Source organism: Oncorhynchus tshawytscha, linkage group LG08 (assembly GCF_018296145.1).
Source record: "Oncorhynchus tshawytscha isolate Ot180627B linkage group LG08, Otsh_v2.0, whole genome shotgun sequence".
NCBI classification, from domain to species: domain Eukaryota; kingdom Metazoa; phylum Chordata; class Actinopteri; order Salmoniformes; family Salmonidae; genus Oncorhynchus; species Oncorhynchus tshawytscha.
The window spans coordinates 31,258,792-31,268,146 of NC_056436.1; the positions used below are offsets into that span (position 1 = coordinate 31,258,792).

A 9,355-nucleotide genomic window follows, 5' to 3' on the forward strand; every position below is an offset into this window, starting at 1 on the left:
GTAAAATAATTGTTACTTTCCTCCTAAACGTATTTGCTGGAGTTCACCTCTGTAGAGAGAGGTCTCTGCGCGCTTTTGTTTCCAGTGCGTAGCGCGCGTCGAGGTCCAACATCAGAATGATAATATATATAGGGCTACCACAATGGGAGGAGTATGAAAATAATGCTCAGCCCTACCCACCAACTGCAAACATATAAGACACCTTGCTGAAGCAAAACTAGTCACTAAAGTCTTAAATCTTGCTGAAAAGAGTGACCAGAGGAAAAAAACTTCACCTTAACTCACCAAGCTTCATCTGAGATATTTTCCCAAGGAGTACTGAGACTGTCCCCATGGTCTCAGAAGGATACTTGGGACTCTAAGCTAATGGAACTTGTTTAATTGATTAACTAATTTCATTGTACATCACAAAATCACCTTTGAACATTATTTAATTTAATTATTATACGTTTTTTTTTAACAAAAAAGTGAGTGCTGGACTAAAGTTGTCAAGAAAACTAAACTTTTTTGTAGCTTTTTTTTTTCATTCACAATATCTGTCTCCAGGAATAGGTGTTCTGATAATCCATAGCCATGGCACTGCTGGACACAGAGTTTGGGGTGAAGGGCAGCAGCATCATCAGAGAATGGAGTGGACAGGTCCAGCCAGCTCTGGTCGCCTCCTTTGTTTTCCTCTTCTGTCTAGAAGCCTGTCTATGGGTCAGGAATCTCAGACTCAAGAGAAGGCTGCCAGGACCCTTTGCCTGGCCGGTGGTGGGCAATGCCATGCAGCTGGGGCAGATGCCTCATATCACCTTCTCCAAGCTGGCAAAGAAGTACGGCAACGTGTATCAAATACGACTGGGCTGCAACAACATAGTGGTGCTCAATGGAGACACAGCAATACGAGAAGCCTTGGTTCAACACAGTACAGAGTTTGCAGGCAGACCCAACTTTGTGTCTTTTCAGATGATTTCAGGAGGCAGGAGCTTGACTTTCACTAACTACAGCAAACAGTGGAAAATGCACAGGAAAATTGCACAATCTACCATTAGAGCGTTCTCCTCTGCCAACAGCCAGACCAAGAAAGCATTTGAGCACCACGTTTTGGGAGAATGTATGGATCTTGTGCAGGTATTTCTGAGAATGAGTGCAGATGGACGATATTTTAATCCCTCTCATGAATTTACAGTAGCTGCTGCAAATGTAATCTGTGCACTGTGCTTTGGAAAACGTTATGGCCATGATGACATTGAGTTTAGAACCCTTCTGGGCAGAATGGACAGGTTTGGAGAGACGGTGGGGGCTGGCAGCTTGGTGGATGTCATGCCCTGGCTTCAGAATTTCCCAAATCCTGTCCGCAGCATCTACCAGAATTTCAAACATATAAACGAGGAGTTTTTTGCCTTTGTGAAAGATAAAGTGATGCAGCACAGAGAAACCTTCACGCCTGACGTGACGCGTGACATGAGTGATGCCATCATTAACGCGATTGAGCACAGAAATGACAGTGGACTGGCCAAAGACTTTGTTGAAGGAACAGTCACAGACCTCATTGGAGCCGGCCAAGAAACAATGTCAACCATTTTCCAATGGATTCTCCTGCTTTTGATTAAATACCCCAACGTCCAAACCAGGCTGCAGGAGCAGATTGACAAAGTGGTAGGCCGTGACAGGCTGCCCTGTATTGAGGACAAAGCCAGCCTGGCTTACCTAGATGCTGTTATCTATGAGACCATGCGCTATACCAGCTTTGTACCCCTCACCATCCCACACTCCACCACCTCAGATGTCACCATCGAAGGCTTCCACATCCCCAAAGACACAGTGGTCTTCATCAACCAGTGGTCCGTCAACCACAATCCTTTAAAGTGGAAGGACCCACATCTCTTCGACCCCTCACGTTTCCTCAATGAAAATGGTGCCCTTGACAAGGACCTGACCAACAGCGTCATGATCTTCTCCACTGGTAAGAGACGATGTATTGGCGACCAGATCGCCAAGGTGGAAACATTTTTATTTACAGCCGTCTTGCTTCACCAGTGTACCTTTGAGAGCAACCCATCAGAGGCCCTGACCCTTGACTGTTCCTATGGGCTCACACTGAAGCCTCTCCACTACACCATCACAACCAAGCTCAGGGGGAAGCTGCTTGGTCTGGTGTCCCCTGCATAAAAATCTCATCCCATTATTGTGGGCAACATTGCCAATCAATTACATTTTACAGTGAGTATAAGCAAACCTGCACTGAATGCTGTTGTTGAAGAGTGTAATATTTCATATTTAATATTTAATTCATATCTGAACACAATTGAATATGTTTGCAATGTTGTTGATACAGAATTGAAAGTATGATTACAGTAATGGAAAGTTTGCTAGGTAGAGATGAATCTCCTTTGTTGGGGGCCAGGGGTCGGGTCGTGGGGTCAATGAAGTTGAACAGGCTCTCAAACTATGTACCTGATCATATTCTGTAAGGAAGTATACTTTTGTTTTATATACATTTTGAGTGTTGAGCTTACTTCATAAACAGTATTCAGCATGTTAACGTATGAAAATATGTGCATGAAACTAGAATATCACTCAAAAGTCAATGGAAGGTTATATCACAGTGTAATATGCTTGTGAGTGTTTGTGAATGTTGTCGTCACACCCAAGGAACCACAATTTGTTGCGTTGAGGACTTTTCAGAATTCCTCGCATCAAGATGGTGATGTATCAATGTAGTTAACCTTTTCACATAAAGCAGTCACAAAATATTTGTATACATATATTTCAGGTATGAAAATGATTTGTATTATAATCCAATCCACTATCTACTGTACACCATGAATATGAGCACATTGAAATGCTGTCGGAAGATAACAAATGCTGACGAACTGCTAAAGGGAAATCAAGTTATCTATATGCTATAGCCTACAGTGTGAAGACAATTCAGAGATAACAGCATTGGCGCCTCTGTGTAACTTCAAGCTCAGTGTCCCCAACCAAGTTAGGAGGTGTTTAAATGGAGAGGTGGCTTTGGAATTGTGGGATTGATAATGCTGATGAATACATGGGAGATGACCAACTCCAGACACTGACTGCATTGATCTCCTTAGAAATCAACTGAACAGGCACTCCAGCTACACAACCCATCCCTTCATATCCAAACTAACTGTCACTAAATACAATACTACTACACAAACCAATGGAATGTTCATGTCTTTATGTGCTTAAACACATATGCATGTCTGTTTACACCCCAAGGGTCTGAAATCTATATGGATGTCATTTCACCTTTGTCAAAGAGCACGTATTCAGGAATTTATGAAATAGTGTTCAGAATCTCTGCCTCTCTCAAACCAAGAAACTCAACTACAGCATGCGTTGAATGTCCAGGAAAGGATTCATCATAGAAAATACTGTGTTGAATTTTTTTTTTAAATAAACTAATTATATGCTTGAAAAATCAGATATTTGGAATGAATAAAGCAACGTTTTAAACAGTCAGGGGTTGATAGTGACGGATTCTGCGTCTCTCTTGTTTGTCATTGATTAACCCATTAAGCATCTCATCATTGGAAGGAGTGCAATCTCCTGTCCATTGCAATGTGTTGTTTTTTGTAGTGACACACCCCACGTACAGTGCAATGAATATGAGCTGGTGCATAACCTATTCCAAAATAAAGATTATTATGGAAATACACACTCTAAGGTACATTTTAAAATGCAATAAACATGTGATAACGTATAATAAAACTGCAAACTAGTCTTTACCACTGTTAACGCTCATTATGTTTTATAGCTAATCTCCATCAGTCTTGCATGTTCTCTCATCCAAACTGTCAGAAACACATCAGGTGTCAGGTAGCCTAGCGTTTAGAGCGCTGTGAAAAATCTGTCTCTCCGCCCTTGAGCAAGGCACTTAACCCTACTTGCTCCAGGGTCGCCATTGATAACGGCGAGTTGGGATATGCATAAAAAGACATGTACAATTCATACATGCGTGTAATACAAACTTGTGCATATGAGAAGTCGGACAAATATAAGCACCCACCTAACTATTTATTTATTATTATCAAATGTATTTGAATTGTGATCTGGTTCAGCAACAATACATGATACAGGTGAAGAATCGCTCCTTGCAGCATTACTATCACTGGTCCATTAGAGTACAGAATTCCATAGTAGTTCAATTCCTGCTGAATAGCTTTAAAACCCAAATAGGACAACTTTTATTTGTTCCTCTGAAAAGCCTTATGACTAGCGTTATTGCCAGAGGTCCCTGTTTTGAACTCACTTTTATACTATTTTGATATAGCCACCAGCCTAAGACCTACATTATCTCATTTACTATGTATAAAAGGACCATTATGCTAAAGAAAAAAAAAGCTCTGGTAAATACTGTATATACTTTTATAGAACATATAAAAGTGTATTGTACAATGTGTATCTATTCTGTGACAAGATCCAAAACCCAGACCTTTCATGGTCATATCTTGGATTCTATTCCTAGTAGTGTTTAGAGTTAGGCTGAAAATAACAGATACAATTTTTTTTATAATGTCATAAAAAAACGCATACATTAGTTTTCAACAGACATAAGAAAGCTCCTTCCAAAGTTACAAGTAGTCCTGCCTTAGCCTGGGTACTACACTGAGACGTTTGCTTTACATACACTATATTTCAGTCTGGAATCGTTCCTATAGAGAGGCAATCAAGCAATTTTCAGAATATAACCGGACCAATCAGTGTCCCCTGAGTTTAACTATGGTGAGTTTAGCTATGGTGAGTTTAGCTATGGTAAGTTTAGCTATGGTGAGTTTAGCTATGGTGAGTTTAGCTATGGTGAGTTTAGCTATGGTGAGTTTAACTATGGTGAATTTAGCTATGGTGAGTTTAGCTATGGTGAGTTTAGCTATGGTGAGTTTAACTATGGTGAATTTAGCTATGGTGAGTTTAGCTATGGTGAGTTTAGCTATGGTGAGTTTAGCTATGGTGAGTTTAGCTATGGTGAGTTTAGCTAGGGTGAGTTTAGCTATGGTGAGTTTAGCTAGGGTGAGTTTAGCTATGGTGAGTTTAGCTAGGGTGAGTTTAGCTAGGGTGAGTTTAGCTATGGTGAGTTTAGCTAGGGTGGTCTGTGTGACTGAAAGTTTGAACCCTAACTACTACACCATGTTCTAAAATTCTCCCCTGTGGTACCTGTATTGTGTTTAAAGGTAGTGCAGCCCAGTCTTTTAGAGCCTCTGGCCCGCTAAATCTAAACTCCTTCTGTTTTAGTCCTAGGTTCAGGCGGGCCTGACTGGTTGCTGCTTTCCTTTTTGTCTCACCGTGGCATTGAGCGTTAGGGAAAAGAAAGACTCCGCAGGAACGAGCACTTCGGCGCAAAAAAAAAACCTGAATAGGAGTTTTAAGTCCCTGAACCCTCCCACAGAGGAGATATAAGGGAGAGTGTCAAGACTGAAATCTGCATTCCTCTAATGTGGTCATCTGAAGACAGACAGCGACTGCACTACTACTAACCACTCAACCTGATCAAGCCTGTTCACAAGCCAGCACGGAGTAGGAGGAGACAGACACCGTAGTGTAAGAGGTGCTGAAAACCTTCTCTTTGTCTCAATTCATTTTCTACATTTTTGGGATGATCATGCAGGACTGACCATACTTAAAAACAGACAGCATTATTATTTCGTTTATTTGGAATTTAGGTGGAGAGGAGGACCTATTTTAAAAATCCGGTTACCAGGAATAGCATTCAACAAAATAAAAGTGGGATCCCTCTCAGAATTTGAAGGATTGAGCACCAGAATTAGAACATCTCAGCACCATGGCACTGCTGGACACAGAGTTTGGGGTGAAGGGCAGCAGCATCATCAGAGAGTGGAGTGGACAGGTCCAGCCAGCTCTGGTCGCCTCCTTTGTTTTCCTCTTCTGTCTAGAAGCCTGTCTATGGGTCAGGAATCTCAGACTCAAGAGAAGGCTGCCAGGACCCTTTGCCTGGCCGGTGGTGGGCAATGCCATGCAGCTGGGGCAGATGCCTCATATCACCTTCTCCAAGCTGGCAAAGAAGTACGGCAACGTGTATCAGATACGACTGGGCTGCAACAACATAGTGGTGCTCAATGGAGACACAGCAATACAAGAAGCCTTGGTGCAACACAGCACAGAGTTTGCAGGCAGACCCAACTTTGTGTCTTTTCAGTCAGTGTCTGGTGGTAACAGCATGACATTCTCTAACTACAGCAAACAGTGGAGGACCCACCGGAAGATCGCTCAGTCCACCATTAGAGCTTTCTACTCTGCCAACAGCCAGACCAAAAAAGCATTTGAACAGCACGTTGTTGCAGAGGCTACTGAGCTCATTGAAGCTTTCCTCAAACTCAGTGCTGATGGACAGTTTTTCAACCCTGCTCACGAACTGACAGTAGCTGCTGCAAATGTAATCTGTGCACTGTGCTTTGGAAAGCGTTATGGCCATGATGACATGGAGTTTAGAACCCTTCTGGGCAGTGTGGACAGGTTTGGAGAGACGGTGGGGGCTGGCAGCTTGGTCGATGTCATGCCCTGGCTTCAATATTTCCCAAATCCTGTCCGCAGTGTCTACCAGAGCTTCAAAGACCTCAATAAAGAGTTTTTCACCTTTGTGAGAGACAAGGTGGTGGAGCACAGGGAGACGTTTGACCCTGAAGTGACCCGGGACATGAGTGATGCCATTATTCAGGTAATTGACAAGGCAGGCCATGATACCGGGTTGACGGAGGCCCACACAGAAGGGACTGTGTCCGATCTGATTGGTGCGGGACTGGATACTGTGTCAACTTGCCTTCATTGGATGCTCCTTTTATTGGCAAAATACCCCAACATCCAAACCAGACTGCAGGAGCAGATTGACAAAGTGGTAGGCCGTGACAGGCTGCCCTGTATTGAGGACAAAGCCAGCCTGGCTTACCTAGATGCTGTTATCTATGAGACCATGCGCTATACCAGCTTTGTACCCCTCACCATCCCACACTCCACCACCTCAGATGTCACCATCGAAGGCTTCCACATCCCCAAAGACACAGTGGTCTTCATTAACCAGTGGTCTGTCAACCACAACCCTTTAAAGTGGAAGGACCCACATCTTTTTGACCCCTCACGGTTCCTCGATGAAAATGGTGCCCTTGACAAGGACCTGAGCAACAGTGTGTTGATATTCTCAGCAGGGAAGAGGCGATGTATCGGTGACCAGATCGCCAAAGTGGAGGTTTTTTTATTTTCTGCTATTTTGATTCACCAATGCAGCTTTGAGAATAACCCAAGTCAGGACCTCTCCTTAGACTGCTCCTATGGGTTAACACTGAAGCCCCTAAACTACAAGATCTCTGCCAAGCTCAGAGGAGAATTACTTAATGCGGCATAAAATCTTGTGATTTGTGTTTTCAAACAGAGCACCCACTAATGGACTGCAGTAATCCAATGCACTATAAAAGGTATGTACACAACAGTGAATAGTTTTGCTTGGTAGGTACCAACCATAAGACTTATATTGATACTTATGTCAATACTTTACTATTATTATCATTAGCTAAACTGATTGTTGATTGTATAAATCACTTTTTGTGACAGATAACTGAATCGTGTTTGTTAATTGTATCATTTTATTGCACTGGCTATACAGTTGAAGTTGGAAGTTTACATACACCTTACATTTAAACTCAGTTTTTCACAATTCCTGACATTTATAGTAATAATTCATAGTAAAAATACCTTGTCTTAGGCCAGTTAGGATCACCACTTTATTTTAAGAATGTGAAATGTCAAAATAATAGTAGAGAGAATAAATTATTTCAGCTTTAATTTCTTTCATCACATTTTTTATTTAATTTTTTTATTTCACCTTAATTTAACCAGGTAGGCTAGTTGAGAACAAGTTCCCAGTGGGTCAGAAGTTTACATGCACTCAATTAGTAATTGGGACATTTCCTTTAAATTGTTTAACTTGGGTCAAACGTTGTGGGTTGCCTTCCACAAGCTTCCCACAATAAGTCGGGTGAATTTTGTCCCATTCCTCCTGACAGAGCTGGTGTAACTGAGTCAGCTTTGTAGGCCTACTTGCTCGCATACACGTTTCAGTTCTGCCCACACATTTTCTGTAGGATTCAGGTCCGGGCTTTGTGACCACTCCAATACCTTGACTTTGTTGTCCTTAAGCCATTTTGCCACAACTTTGTAAGTATGCTCAGGGTCATTGTCCATTTGGCAGACCCATTTGCGACCAAGCTTTAACTTCCTGACTGATGTCTTGAGATGTTGCTTCAATATATACACATAATTTTCCTCCCTCATGATGCCATCTATTTTGTGAAGTGCACCAGTCCCTCCTGCAGCAAAGCAACCCAACAGCATTATGCTGCCACCCCCGTGCTTCACGGTTGGGATGGTGTTCTTTGGCTTGCCAGCCTCCCCCTTTTTCCTCCAAACATAACGATGGTCATTATAGCCAAACAGTTCTATTTTTATTTCGTCAGACCAGAGGACACTTGTACAAAAAGTACAATCTTTTATGGAGCAGTGGCTTCTTCCTTGCTGAGCGGCCTTTCAGGTTATGCCGATATAGGACTTGTTTTACTGTGGATACAGATACTTTGGTACCTGTTTCCTCCAGCATCTTCACACGGTCCTTTGCTGTTGTTCTGGTATTGATATGCTCCTTCCTGAGCGGTATGACAGCTGCGTGGTCCCACGCAGTATGACGGCTGCGTGGTCCCATGCTGTTTATACTTGCTTACTATTGTTTGTACAGATGAACGTGGTACCTTCAGGCATTTGGAAATTGCTCCCAAGGATTAACCAGACTTGTGTAGGTCTACAATTTTTTTTCTGAGGTCTTGGCTGATTTCTTTTGATTTTCCCATGATGTCAAGCAAATAGGCACTGCATTTAAAGGTAGGCCTTCACATACATCCACGGGTACACCCCCAATTGACTTAAATTATGTCAATTAGCCTATCAGAAGCTTCTAAAGCCATGACATAATTTTCTGGAATTTTCCAAGCTGTTTAAAGGCACAGTCAACTTAGTGTATGTAAATTTCTGACCCACTGGAATTGTGATACAGTGAATTATAAGTGAAATAATCTGTCTGTAAACAATTGTTGGAAAAATTACTGGTGTCATGCACAAAGTAGATGTCTTAACCGACTTGCCAAAACTATAGTTTGTAAATAAGAAATTTGTGGAGTGGTTGAAAAACAAGTTTTAATGACTCCAACCTAAGTGTTTGTAAACTTCCGAGTTCAACTGTAGCACATTTCTTACATTTGAAAAAGAGACCTCATCCCTCCAGATTTATAAATATATAATGTAGCAATTCATGTTACATATATCCCTCCTAAGTGTTTATAGAAGTTGG

At 42.0% G+C, this 9,355-nt stretch overlaps 2 protein-coding genes across 2 annotated transcripts; both read left to right on the top strand.

The window, feature by feature from the left end:
• The first annotated feature begins 210 nt into the window (after window positions 1-210).
• On the top strand, window positions 211-3,489 carry LOC112256649 (cytochrome P450 1B1-like). Its single transcript, XM_042325405.1, has one exon. It carries the CDS (start codon window positions 574-576, stop codon window positions 2,152-2,154), a length of 1,581 nt encoding a protein of 526 aa, XP_042181339.1. The 5' UTR covers window positions 211-573; the 3' UTR covers window positions 2,155-3,489.
• Window positions 3,490-5,108: 1,619 nt separating this feature from the next.
• LOC112256650 (cytochrome P450 1B1-like) lies at window positions 5,109-7,829 on the top strand. The gene has a single exon (XM_042325406.1). It carries the CDS (start codon window positions 5,789-5,791, stop codon window positions 7,361-7,363), a length of 1,575 nt encoding a protein of 524 aa, XP_042181340.1. The 5' UTR covers window positions 5,109-5,788; the 3' UTR covers window positions 7,364-7,829.
• Window positions 7,830-9,355: the final 1,526 nt, after the last annotated feature.